The sequence below is a fragment of the Merops nubicus genome, unplaced genomic scaffold (genome assembly GCF_000691845.1).
Source record: "Merops nubicus isolate BGI_N331 unplaced genomic scaffold, ASM69184v1 scaffold47900, whole genome shotgun sequence".
Taxonomy (NCBI): Eukaryota; Metazoa; Chordata; class Aves; order Coraciiformes; family Meropidae; genus Merops; species Merops nubicus.
This window is the reverse complement of record NW_008584441.1, coordinates 34,489-48,688: the sequence shown is the minus strand read 5'-3', so window position 1 is coordinate 48,688 and position 14,200 is coordinate 34,489. Positions and strand designations below refer to the sequence as shown.

Sequence of the window (14,200 nt, the reverse complement as noted above, 5' to 3'; positions counted from 1 at the left end):
TTCCTGCTGTTTTACAGGAGAACAATTAAATACTTATTCTGTAGTGCCTATAGCTGTATTATTAGCATTTGAGGTGTGTAATTTCTAAGGCATAGCTGCGTTTTGCTTGCTTTCTAGACTTTCTTTTCCTGCAAAGTTTCACTTTTCTCTTTATTTCATGTGTTAGGATTCATCTCCTCTTGGATTTTCTTGTAGTCTTCTCTTTTAATCTTTATTTATTCCTCCCCTTCAAGACACAAGTTTTAAGACAGACTGATGCTTCAAGCCATGTTATTTACAACCAGCTGATGTGAAAGGAGCGTCTTGTGCCACTTGTATCACTCCAGCACTTTGAACAGAGGGAAATTTGGGATAGGCGAGCCCCAGTGCTGATCTTTGAGGGTGTTGTTTGCCCTGGCTCAGTTTGATTGACCATCTGACGTGCTAGAAACCATGTTTGCTTCCCTCTTCCCCCTGACTGCTGAGCAGGGGAAAAAGAATTCTTTGTTTTCCTCTTTGACTGCAAAGGCTGACGAATGGTGAGGAAAAGAGGGTGTTGTGTGTGTGCATGTGAGAAGGGCGGAGAAAAACAACCCAGTTCCTTGACTCCTCCTTTGGCTCCCTGCTGGTGGAGGCAGAGGGAGGACACCGGCTCCTCCACCTTCTGCTCGCTCTTCCTGGAGAACCCGAGCTCTTCCATCCTAGCTTTGCTGAGCAGCTGTGTGCCAACATCTGCTGGCTGCTCAGCGCCTGCAGTGGGGACACAGTCAGCCCGTGGCCCTTTGCTCATGGCTTGAGCAAGCTCTGGGCGAGGGAGTCGGTCACATGAGCCCTCTGTTTGCACACTTACCGACCCAAGGTTGCATCACACTGCAAACTCCACTTGGTGTTTGTGTGTGCTTTTTGTTTTTAACCACATATTTTAACCGAAACCTTACCTACTCCTGGCTCTTGCCATTGGGGTATAGATCCTGGCAGCTTGTTCCCTGGCTTTGCTTCAGCCTCTGCCACTTGGTTCTTTCAAGAACTCATGGTCTTACCTCTGCGAGTCTCCTTGAAACACTGACTTGGAAAACAGGGGTTCAATTTTTAAATCATCTTTACTTTTCTTGGAATCATAGCTTGTACAAGGTTGAGAAACATGCCACTTTCACAGCAGCATCTTTGATTGTAGCTTCTTGCTGTTATCTTTCTGTTCCATTTTGAAAGTACTACCTAATACATAATAACTGTTTTTTTAAAACTCAGCTGCTTAGGCTACAAGGCGGCTGCCATTTCATAGATAATAGGAAACAGTGCTGCTTTGTCATGTGGCTCTGCAGTTTAATTTTATTACTGTTATTAAAGTTAAAAACTCTTTGTTTTTTATATCATCATCTGGTTTGTGATTTCTAGCTGGAAAAAAAAAACACCCAAAACATTTCCAGGATTACAGGCTAGCGTGAAAAACAATTTCACAGCAACAATTGTACCTGGTATTTATGAACTGAATCACTGGAGTTCTAATCTGTAAGCCTGTTTTGCCAAAACTGGATTTTGATAATTGCATAAAAGCTGCAGCTTTGCTGCATAGTTTAGTGTGACAGTGAAAATAATGAATATTTTTTTAGTGTTATGCTAGTATTACATTAAAGCAGCGTCTGTGGTGATCTCTGCATGTGTCTGACAGAGATAGAGGGAGATTTCTCACTTAGGTGCTGTAGATAATGTCAAAAAGGTGCTTTGGAACATGATGTGCAGTCTGAGTTTGAGAGGTGTAGCTAGTAACTAAAAATTTGAATGCCTGAACTGTTACCTAAATAAAAATGTAGGTCCCATGGTAAATGTCCCCTACTCAAGGCAACTTTATTAATGTTTAAAAACTAGAAATAGAGAGGAATGGGGCAAGGAATGTAAGTAGAATGCCAGATAACTAATCTAAATGCACTTGCAGTAGTCAGTAGGGAAATAAAACTTCACAATTAGGAGCTCATAACCTCTCATTATAAATGCCTGCTTTGGATCCAGGAACACGATCCTATGTCAGCTGGGAAGGCAGCAAAGGTTTTAGGTGTGATGAAGGATGTGATGGTGTGGTGCTGTTCTTTCTGCAGAATCAGCTGCTCCATTCCAGTCTCAAAAATTTATAGCTGTAAAGATAAGATAGACACTGAATAAAAAAAAAAATTACCAACAAGAACAAAACAAAAGCCCTTGAAATTGCGTTAGAGACTTATTAAGTGTATTACTTCAACTGAACCAAATTGTTTAGGATGTTTATCTTGTCTGAAAGCTGAGAAGATAAAAGTTCCTTCCTTGACACAAATGCAGCTGTATCAGCAGCTAATGTGGTCCCTTAGGTCTGAGGCGAATTGCTCCTTTCAGTATTTGTATCTACCTGGTGGGACTGCTCATCGGGACTTTATCAGCTCTGGTGCAGGGTGTGCTGTAAACCACGGGGTGAGAGCCTCCTGAGAGCACACACGAGAGCTCTGGGCTGCTCTGCTGGGGTTCCTCTAGGTGTCTTTATTTGTTACCCGATTGCTGACCCCAAAAAGCAGATTTTTGTGCATGGCCTGTGGAAAGATCTGTGCTTTTTCTGCCCTGCTGTTTGGTTCTGGGACTAGAGATGCTTTTCTTTCCTAAACATCTAAGAAGCTGGTGGATAAACAGTGACTTTTGTTTCAAACTCCAGGTCTGTGCTGCTACTGGGAGTATCAGAGCCTTGTTTGCTGGTTGCACACCTTGTGTTGTAAGGTGCCTTTTGCTGCCACTGGCTCCCTTACCTCAGCCCTAACCCTGCTGTTAAAAAACAGAGTTTGCTGGTCTCCAAACTGATGGCGTGTCACTATTCTTGTTTCTAGGCATGTGTGTCCAGTAATGCCCTTGGCTCAGGCTGTAGCAATTCTTCAGAAGCACTGTCGCATCATCAAAAACGTCCAGGTTCTCTACAGTGAGCAGGTAAGGAGTGCACGGTCTGGCTGGGGCAGCCAGCTCGTGCTGTCCCAGAATCAAGGCATTAAGGGGTCGTGCTGACATAGTGTATGAATTGTGGAGCTACTTGAAAATTAATTACACCAAAGGATTGCCCCCACACCTGAGGCGTAGCTTTTATAACGGTTTCACATCAAGGGTAATAATTACGGAATCATTAAGGCTGGAGAAAACCTCTAAGGTCATCAAATAATCTGCAGTGTTTTACCAGGTTTGGGTTTGTATATGCAGTGGTGGGGTGGCATTGTTTTTCCCTTAAGAAAGGGGAATATTCTTTAAATAGCTGGGTAACTTAATTCTGGTCTTTTTACGTTACCATCGTCAATGGTATGTTTGAAGTACTGAATAGCTCGTGACTTGCCACTTTCATGTTTGGTGGTGGTGAAACCCTAAAAAGCTTTCTGCCCTTTCTCTCTACATCCACAATTTTGTCTGTGGAAAGTGGATGCAATAATCTAAACCAGCTATTGATGTTTTAATCCTTCTCCATAACTGAGCATCAAGTCCCTAATATATTTGACTTCTATCAAAAAGGGGACTAGAAACAAAACCTTTTTGTTAAATAAAAAAACCCATGTTATACACTCACCTTTACTTTGAAGGAAGTAGAAGGGAAGAGGAGATGGGACAAAGGAGGATTGTGACTCTCCAAAGGTGTGTTATGTGAAATGCCCATTCATCAGACAGTGATATAAGTTATAGATTGCAGATCTTTGCATCAGGAAAAAGCCAAGTCTGCTGGAATGTCAGTTTGTGTCAAAATAACTGATTCAGGCCTCGGGTGTTTGCAGTGGATACTGAATGGCTAAGGAGCAAGCTCAACTCTGGTGTTTACTGCGGGATAAATATTTCATATAATTAAATGAATTATCTTGTTTTATTTCACATGATGTACATTTATGAGTTTTATGATGACTGAATTGCAACTTGAAAATCCAGCTCCTTGTAGTAACGCATGGGGGCATCTGCCTGGCAGGGAATACATTCTTTGGCTTTTTGTATGCTTTGGAGGTTTTTTAGTTTTGTTTTATTCATGATGCCTTCCAGAATTATTTTTAGGTTTTTGTAGACAAATGCTGAGATTCCCATTCATGTCAGGTTTGTAGAGTCGCAGGATTAGTGGTCCAGTACTAGAAAGCAAGGTGCACCACTGCTTGGATTTTTATGCCTCTTGAAAAGCTACCTTGGGATGACCATCTACACTGAATTTGTGTTCTGTCTGTGAAGGGGGTGTAGGGGTTTTGTCCTCAGTCTGTAATAAAACAGGTTTTTTAACATCTGCATATTTGAACACAACAGTAGTTCTCACTTCTGTGGGATGCTTGTGCTGCTGATAGGTTTTTGGTTTTTTTTGTTTTTTTTTTTTTTCTCTATATGTGCAGCTGAGCACAAAGAACTGCTGCTGCATTTCTTAGAAGATTCAAAGCTTTAAATCAGCTTTGCCATGCACAACTTCTATCTAGCTAAACTATACCTGAACGCCCTTCATGTGTTTCCTCTTGGCTTCCTGAAAGAATGCTTTTGAGCACAGTGATCAAATGTGATTTGAAATTGTTGCATCTTAAGTGCTGATTTTCTGATTCTGGAACTCTGGGAGCAAGTAGTTCCTTTCAAAAATTTATATGACAATTAAATACAATTAGATGTACCCACAGCTCTCTCTTTAACTTGACATAAACGGGATGCCTAAACTATGCCAGAAAGACTTGATGAAGCCTATTCTCTGACTAAAGAATTTTAACTCCTTTGTGGCAAATTTAATTGGGGCACTTTGTTGCTGTTGTACGTTTTCCTAAGCCTCTTCCTCTGGATTTGTGTGGATGGGATAGTTCAATGATAACAGTTTTTCCTGTGGCTTTAAGTAGATTAGCAGTGTAACTGCACATATGAGCTGCTTCCTTCAGCAAGGACTCTCCTGTTGCTTCCTGGCATCATCTTTCATGCTTGAGGTTCTATTTTGTGTATTAAAAGTCACACGAACCAAATTTGTGCCCTTGAAACTTTTCTTCTACTAGAAAATACGCTGGCACAGAACAGAAGCTATTTGCTGTGCTAATTATCAGCCTTTCCCTCAGATTTTGTTTGTTGGTTTACTTATTTTTTCACCTGCTCAAGAGTCCTTGTAATGCTCTTGTTAATTTTGGAATAACCTTATGAAAATTCTGCTTAGGAATGAGTTAAATGCAGAAATCCCATATCAGAACAACTTTCTTGATCTATTTAAATGTGACATTGCACATGGCTTTTTGTTGTATCTGTAGCCTTTCTAAATTAGATTTATGAAGCATTTAAAAGATCATCAGGATCAACATTAGACCTTTTTACCTCAGGCTCGTGGCTCTATTGCAGTGCTGCTTCAGTTCTGCATGGTATTATAGAAGTTTGCTGGCAATAGTGAGGTGCTGATGAAAGGCTGATCAGGAAAAGCCACTGGAATAATCAGAAGGAATGGGAAATTGCATCGTGGGGCACTGAAAGCCCTGTGGCTTGTTGTGAAGTCTAGGATCTGGTGACTTAAATGTGTTGCTTGGGAATGGCTGGGAGATGCACATGAGAAGGCACCAAAAGTATCCAGGCTTATAGACAGTACTGATGTAAGAATAAAGAGGTGAGGAAATTTAGGGTGGAAATTAGACTTCTGACAGTCAAAAGACAGAGCAAAGGCCGAGAGTAGCAGTTATTACGACTCCTGCTTAATTCCTAGGGAGGGTTGCGTGGTGTGGCTGCCCACTGTAGAAGCCCCAGATGTCCCATCCCCATTCTGTCTTTTATAAATAACTTCTTGGTGCAGTTCTAGAGCACAAATACTGCTGCCTGCCTGTCCTTCAGCCTCTTTTCCTCTCTGAGGAGATGGCTGTGGAGGGTAGACCTTTTTGAAGCCAATGTGCTTTAGATGGTACAGATCAAACAGCTGAACTGGGGCCAGCTGACTATGACTGAGTGGGTTGTACTGGTGCAGGAGTGAGCAGCTTCCAGTGTCAGCAGCAGCCCATACAGACACCAGTGAAGTCAGTGGAATGTCTCCTATTGACTCCAGAAGACTGCAAATTAGGCCTCTAGTTGTTATGATTCACAGTAACTAAGGAAACCTAAATTCACGACGTGAGAGTCTGAAGCCTTCCTTCTGAGGCCTGAGAGACTGTGACACTCTGGTTTTTGAAATGGAAAGCCCCTTGCCATCGTGTAGTTGAGTGTATGCTTGGTTCTGATGCAAGACTTGCTGAGATGGGCCGTTACTTTTGTGGGCCAAGAAAGCAACAGACTGTCCTTGCGTGGAGTCTCTCATGCTAAACTCGGAACGTTAATTTTCAAGGTGGTTTTCCCCCCCTCCCCTCACTTAAAGTAGTGGGCAATTACCCTGTGGGGAGTTCCTGCAGGGTGCAGATCTTACACAGGCACTTCTAGTTCTTCTCGTAAGGAAGCTGAAGAGGTTGAGAAGTTATTTCCAAATGTATTTTCATTATGGTTATTTGTTGTTGGTATGTTATTAGTGGTTGTTTTCCAAGGCAGGTTTTTTTTTTTTCCCAAAGGAATCAATTTATATTTATACAATGATATATAAAAAAAGAAACCTTGACATTAAAAGCCTAACAGCTTTTTGTTTGTTTTACAGTCACCTCTTAGCCATGACCTCATCCTTAACCTGACTCAGGATGGAATCAAACTGCTGTTTGATGCTTTCAATCAGAGACTTAAGGTAATAAGACACCCTTCCTACAAGCAAAAAAAATACAAACTAAACCCCTTGGATATGTTGACACAGTGTAAGTGTGGGGCTTTTTAGGCATTTGGTTTTCCATGTATAGTGCTCCCTTCTGATAAAGAACGGCATTGCTTTGCTTTGGGAGTTAAAGCTTGGTTTGTAGGATGACAACACTTCCACGTTGTACGGGCGGGTGTGAGAGTGCCACTGGAGTATGGGGATCCAGTGTGCTCTGACTTGCCCATCTTGTCTCAAGTTGCAGCAGAAGCTGTGAAAGGCTGTTACTAAAGCTAAGCAGAGGGTTTGAGATCAGATCATCATCACTTAATACAATCCAGGCAGTGTTGTATTCTGCCTAGGTTGGTTTTGGGGAGCACAGATAAAAAGTGCTGCAGTTTTATTTGTCGAAGTAGTATGACTTTCTCCTTCTCTTAGATTTTTAGTTAGGTTCACAGAGCACTTGTGTGGCTGTGAATACATGGTTTCGACCAGGGAGTCACATTCAGGCCTCTTGTGAGCAGCTGCCTCCTGCTCTGACTTCAGCTTGTTCTGGATCAAAGACCACAGCCCAACAATTCTGCTTCTGTGCTTTTAGGGGCCCAAGTGCTGACCTGCCTTTCTGTAGGTCACTTTGTGTAGTTAAAATGCAGAAGTAAAGGGCAAGCTGGTCACTGACCTCCTATGGCATTTATGTTTACAAAAAAAATCTGTTACAAAAGTGCTGTTTCATCCATACAAAATGGGTGTCTGTAGGACTGTAGATACGACTAGATCAAGACTAAATTTTTAATGTTTTGGTGAAGAAATTTTTTCAAAATATTTACATGTAACTTGGTAGTTATTCAGGGTGGTCCTCTCAGCAGGACCAGCTAGGCTGAAGAATTGTCAGTGTGGTTCTCACCTGGCATGGATAAATTTGTGTGACCCAAGTGCTGAGGTGTTGATTTAGCTAATTGGGTGTGAGTGTATTGCTCTAACTGTTGTGCTGAAAAAAAGCAGAAGTCTGGCCTTAAATGTGATGTTAAAAAATGGAATGCTTACCCTTTAGGCAAGTTTGGAATATGGTGCTCACATCCATGCTGCCAAGCTTTGGAACAGTGAGAGGTGGAGCTTTGTTCCCTTTACTCATGTCTCTGATAAAACCAGCAGCAAAATGTCACCCTCCCAAATGCCACCCTGTTGCTTCAGCAGAAAAATGATTTTGTAAGGGTGGAGCAGTGTGCTATCAGCTGAAACTGAAGCTCTTTATATGCTTCCAATAAACAGCAACCCAAATTAGTAAGTACTGGAATTATTTACTTCTCTGGCAGTAACCTATAACACCATGGTGCATTTGTATTTTCCTTTTTCAAAATCTCCTTTATATTAACTACAAAAATACACATTTTGAAGAACAATTTTCAGGTCAGATTGAGATCAGACTGGGGGACAAACGAGCAATTTTTTGCCAGATTTCAGTTTGTAATTGCCTTATGGTAGTTGCTGTTCATAAAGTCACTCTGTAGTAGTGGGGCTTTTATTTTTGTCAAGATTTAGAACTTAATTATTCAGATTACATATGTGAATTCAGTTTTTTAGGAGAATATCTTGAAAGTTCCTTCAGGTGCATCTTTATCAGTGTAAACTACACGTGCTGTACAGAATCTTGCCAAAATACATTTAATTCTTAAGAAGGCTGAATTCAAAACTGACATAATCACTTTGAGTGCCTGGCTTTAACTGACTTTTTTTGGAATGTTGCAATGCCTTATTGGTTTTGAAGTGCTGTAATTAGGTTGTGCCACATTTCTTATATCCAGTTTTTGAGGGTCTGGCTTTATCATTTTAACACCCAGCATTCAAAGGAGTATGCTTCTCACCTTTCTCCACAATGTGTTTTTTTAAAAAAGTAGAAAAAACAAACTCTTATGGTATGTGTTTTTAAGTTTGTTTAAAAAAAAAAAAAAGTCTTTTCTGATAACGTTGTGATTCCGTGGTGTGGCGACGATACCTTTTGTTTGGTTTAACTATGAGGAGTAAGGCTGATTGGAGTTGGAAATCTCAACTGTCAGGCTACTAAAATAGAAAGAGTTGACAGATCCAAAGAAGCTGGTGCAGGATTAAAGCCATAGCAACATTCCTAAAAAGCTTCCTTTTCACAGGGAGGAGAAGAAGGTTCACATATAACCTCTACTCACGGTTAGTAAGCAAAGTGCTACAGGAGGTGATAGTTTTGAGCTGAAGTGAGGGTAGATTCGAGACCAGGTTCTGAAAACATTACTGTGAATTTTAGCAGCAGGGTCTCTCACATTGCTCCCTCTGAGGTGGAGAAAGAGATTTCACAGCAACGGTCCGTTATTGCTGGCCAGTAGTTATGTGAACGTTTTTATGAGTCTTACTCAGTGGTAATTATCAAAACAGTGAGTGTGACAAAACATCAGGTTTTAATCATTTCAACCAGCTGCTTGCTGGCTGTGGAGTAAACCCATCACTGAGTAGTCCTTGGTCTTCCCAGTTTTTCTTCTCTGCACGTAGAAAGAATGATGTTAATCCTTTTGTCTTCTGTTACCTCAGCATGTTCCAGCAGAACATCAGGATGAAGAACTTCAATGCTTGATGCTCTCCAGTAGTTGCTGCAAAACTAGATCTCTTGGGGGTGGAGTGGTTTTCTCTATTTTCAGAAACATTTTTGGGGGGGAAAAGACTATATGGAACGTCACTAAAAAAAATGTAAAAGTGTTCCTAGCTTTTCATAAAAGTAGCCTTTATTTTTAACAAGCTGTGCAGTAAAAGAAGCCTGGGCATGTCTAACTGCATTTGAATTAAAATACTAGATAACCAGCTTTTTCCAAGAAGCATAATACGAAGTATATTTATGAAGAGGAAAAATTTGTTTGCTCTTCCTTGTGTTGGTTCTGCCAGAATGTTCATTTGTAACTTACTTTTTGCTGTACTTGTTGCTTGTGTCCTGAAATGTGTGGGCTTCCAGAGCAAACAAAGTGCTTCAGAGAACTCTTCCAACTTTTTATGAGTCAACAGAGTACCAGTAAATGTTGATTTTTATTTCTTTTTTATATATACACAGTGGTTGAACCATTGCAAGTTGTTTTATTTAGGGTCATTTGCTGGGCATCTCCCAAACCCAGGACTTCCTTCTTAGCTGATGGTATTTTTAGGCTTTAAAACCACATTTGGGAGCAGGCTCCCTGGGGAATTCTTTAGTCCCTAGCTGTAGAGTGAGTACTTTCTGAATCTGCCAGTGATTTGTTGGAGGATTACACAAAGCAATAAAAACCAGTTTATCTGACATAGGAACACGTGTAGAGTGGAAGAATTTTGTGTTTGACCATGGTTACTCGACAAAAATTATCTGCTTAAAGCTCAGTTTAGCCTCAAGATCACAGTAAAAATCCTCTGAAATCAATCTCACATTTACAGTAATGTATTCAAAACAGAGGATCCAAACCTAAAATCTACAGAGAGGGGAGCTCCTTGGAATACTCAATAAGGTCTGAAATATGTAGTAAATATCAAAACTAAGTATGGTGGCTTGCTTGGGTATTTATGTAGTTTTTCTGCCTATCTTCTTTAACTGGGGTCTGCTAGATGTCTTTAAATGTAGTGGAATACTACTAGTTAGTCCTGCTGTGCTCTTCTTTTACTTTAGAAGGAGTTGGAAAGTTAGAACAGTGCAGTTGGTGCTGGGACTTAGTGACACACAGGGGTTCTTCAGGGTAAGAGGAGGAACCCCAGAAATGGCCTCCTGTGTGCCATTCATTAAAGACTCCCTAATGAGCTAACCTTTGCTAATCCTTTTCTTGGAACTTGCTGAAGAGTAATCTTTGCAGAAATCAGGATGCTGATGTGTTAGTGAAGAGATTCCTCTCTGCAGGTTGGTGCTGATCTCCCTGGGACCTGGAGCTGCTCTCCTGAGCCCGTAGTTGTCCTTCAGTACTTGTTCCAGAGGCACAGTTGCCAAGTCAGTTTTCTGAGTTCTCTCTCTGATTTATCCTGGCAGAGTTCTGTTCAGGAGCCCAGTGAGCAGTGCTGGCTAATCTTGCCTTTAGACAGGGATTTGCCTCTCTAATAATTCACCAAATGATACCGAACTGTGGTAATGTTTCTGTTTCCTGTGTTTCAGGTGATTGAAGTTTATGACTTGACTAAGGTGAAGTTAAAATATTGGTAAGTGACTTAAGACCTTCTGTCATTTCTTCTTGATTAGTGGCTGGTTTCTCTCCTTTTCATAATCCTGAATTCAATTTTTCAATCATTATTGTTAAAAAAAAAAAAACTGTAAAAAAAAAAAAAATCAGATGATTAGCCTCTCTTGAACATAGCACTTGGTTAAATTACCAGTTCACTTTTTAGTCTTAGAGACTTCTTCCAATTTAAGTGTGGTGTTGCCATTAGAAACATTTGTAGCATCTGTTCAATATTCTGAAGGCAGATTAATTTTGTTTTCTTTTTCAGTGGTGTCCACTTTAACTCTCAGGCAATTGCTCCAACCATAGAACAAATTGATCAGTCATTTGGAGCAACACATCCAGGAGGTAAGCCAAAGAGTTTGAGAAGCACACCTAGATTGATAGACGTCTTTCTAGGAAGCTTTTCCTGTATGTCTGCCTAGAGAAATGTGTAGATGCTTCTGTTGTCAAATGAGCTGAAGCTGTGTCCCACAGTGGCCCTACTCCTAGAGCTGGGATGTTGTGTAAAATGTACTGTAAGTGCAGTTGTGACTTTCTTTAAGTGAAACAGCAGTGAAGTGAAGAGGCAGGGAGTCACTGGTACAGAATGTTGTCTGGTTATCATTAATAACCTGTTTTGAACTGTCACTACCAGAAAATTGTGAGCTTTTTTTGTTGTTGCAGTTGTTTTTAGACATTCTTATGTGTGGTCAGCTTATGAATGCCCTTAGGGATTAAGTAAAGCATGAACATACAAAGAGTTGAGCTGATCCCTGTGTGGAGTCATCCAGGACTGTTTGCTCAGGCTCTGTGCTCTGAGAACGTGTCGTACCCCTGCTAGGGCAGATGAAGTTTGAGCCTGTGGTTTGCATCTCCCTGTACTTCCTTCCTGTTTACTGGGAGCACTGGGGAGGTGTGAAGCCAGCCTGTGTGCAGCATGGCCTGAACCAGGACAGGTTTAATTAGCCTGGCTGAAGGTTGAACCCAGTCTGACTCTTGTACAGCCACTTGGCTGTTCACCACCACTGCAACAGGAAGAAGCCCATCTCTGCGCTCGTTGTTTACATGTGAAAATGGAGAATGTATTTCAGGGCTTTGCTAGGTGATGAAAATAAGCCTGTGGTGAAACTCTGAAGAGAATATTTATCATTAAACTACTCAGGAGCCTTCAAGAAATGGAGCACAAACTGGCATGGCAAGAAAGAAGATTAAGTCCATAGAGCCAAGATACCCTTTTTAGAGCACATTTTCTATTTTTAGCTTAACCCAGTCCATGTGCAGTAGTCGGGCTGATCCCAAATAGGCTCGTGTTCTTTGTGATGGATGGTGATTGCATATCCAGTCTTTGTTCCTGTTCTTTGCAGACAATCTCTTGCATGTTGCAGAACAGGATTTATTAACTGGGGAGGGTCATGTGGCTAAAGTAGTATCATTGCATAAAAGCCTGTTCTAGTAGATGAACATCAGATGGAGATAAATGAAGCTTGGAGGATCTCTAGCCATAATACCCCAAGGACCAGAATTGGCCTTGTCAAACTTCACATGATCTTAATGTTTCCACTCAGGGAGAAATGCTGAGATCTATAGTTAGTTCTCTTATGGAAATAGTACATACAGGAGACTGTGTAGAATTTAGGGAACATGAAGGTGGTTCCATATCCTTGACAGTTTGTAGTTTTTACAGATTTTGTGACAATCATTTATTCGTAAATATTTAGAGTTGAAGAACTTGCAAAATTGTGATGTTATGAGCCATCAAAATACATACCCAGCTGTAAGCATTGCTTTTGATAGAAAAAACATGTTTTAATGCTGCATAAAATTGTATGCAAGCACTTGAATAACAGAGTTGGGCACCATGTGTCCTCCTGCTGACTTGGCAGGATCTCGTGTGCCTGTCGCATTCAATTAAGAGAACTAGCACGCTTGCTTCATCTGATGATAGTTTTTTCATAAGATCTCTTCATCTGGTGACATGTAGATGTGAAAATGTATTTATTAAAATGTTGTCCTCTTACCATTTCATGAATGCATTTGTTTATTAATTTTTCTCACTGGAAGTCTGGTATCTTCCAGTAACGGCCTATGTAGCAGAAGTAAATGCTCTATATTAAGCTGATTGACATAAACAGTTTAAACTGCGTCATGCTGTGCAAGTTTTTGATAACTTTTTTTTCTTTGTGATTTCTGAAACAAAGGCAAAGAACCAGAGTAGTTTCCAGCGCCTGGGGGGGATGATAACAGTGTTTTCATGTCCCACAAAAATTGCAGCTGAGGTGGGGATAGAAAGGTGGGAGGAGAAACCTTCCTCTTGATGTGACCGAAATGCCAATTTTCATGCATGAAAGCATGAGGTAACCATCCTTTTTCTTTTCTCTACCAATACTCCTCCAAAACCCCAAGGCAAGCCCTTGAAAAGTACTTTGTTGTTTATCTGTGTTAACCTCAGCTAGAATCTCAAACAAAATGTTGTATTTCACATGAAACCAAGGTAGTTGCCACAGAACTTTCCTGCAACAAGATACAGTGATAGTTTCAAAACATATTTCAAAAGGTTAGCAATGGTTTTGTGTTGAAACCAACCTTCAGGGAGCAGTTGAGGTTTTGCCAGATCAGTGGTTTCAAAAAAGAGGAGTCATCAGGAAAATTGCAACCAGCTTCTTTACTTTTTGGCTAATGTTAGTTTGAAATATTGTAGTATCTTTGTCATGGGGCTGATTGAAATATGACCACTTTGGAGGTCAATAGCATCACTCAAGCCAAGACTTTATCCCACATTTCCATGATTCTCTGACCTGACCTCCTGCTGGGAAGCGTTTGCTCTTGCCAGTGGTGCTGTTGAAATCACATCCTGTTCGAGTCCTCGTGGATGCGGCTGTCTGCCCAAGTGCCACTCAGCATGGACAAGGGCTGTGGGATTGAGATGAAGTCCTAGGGTAGAAGAAAAAAAAAAAATCTAATCCATCCTTTCTGCCACAATAGCCTCACAAATTTAATGGGAGGGTCATGGTTCCTCGCCCACAAACTTCGGAAGTTGTCCAGGCTCTCCTGAGGTGCTAAAGGTCTTGTGCTTGGTACTGGAAAGATGGGATTTTTGGAGCTGCTTCTGCTTTGCTCAGGACTGTCTGTTCTGCAGCCCGGCTGGTGTCAGTGGCTTTGTCCCATCCTGATCTGGAGAAACATTTCCCAGCTGGTCACACTCCACCACTTTCCTGGAAGGTGGACTCATCCCCTTCCTTCACCCAGACTCTGGCAGCAAAGCAGCATTCCGTCTGCTTCTGTCAGCAATTTTGAGTGGAATTATTCTGCAGGGGACCTGTGTAATAAACAAACCTGATTCTTTTTTAAAATTTACGTTTGGTCACGTGGTTGTGACACA

At 41.1% G+C, this 14,200-nt stretch overlaps 1 protein-coding gene across 1 annotated transcript in view; it reads left to right on the top strand.

Moving 5' to 3' along the window:
• LOC103776629 (chromosome unknown open reading frame, human C16orf70) overlaps positions 1-14,200 on the top strand; it is a 33,226-nt gene that overhangs the window by 2,035 nt on the left and 16,991 nt on the right. The window contains exons 2-5 of the mRNA XM_008944151.1: positions 2,837-2,919; positions 6,566-6,649; positions 10,776-10,819; positions 11,108-11,187. Of these exons, the coding sequence (XP_008942399.1) occupies positions 2,837-2,919; positions 6,566-6,649; positions 10,776-10,819; positions 11,108-11,187 (291 nt within the window). The remainder of the gene's footprint in view (positions 1-2,836; positions 2,920-6,565; positions 6,650-10,775; positions 10,820-11,107; positions 11,188-14,200) is intronic.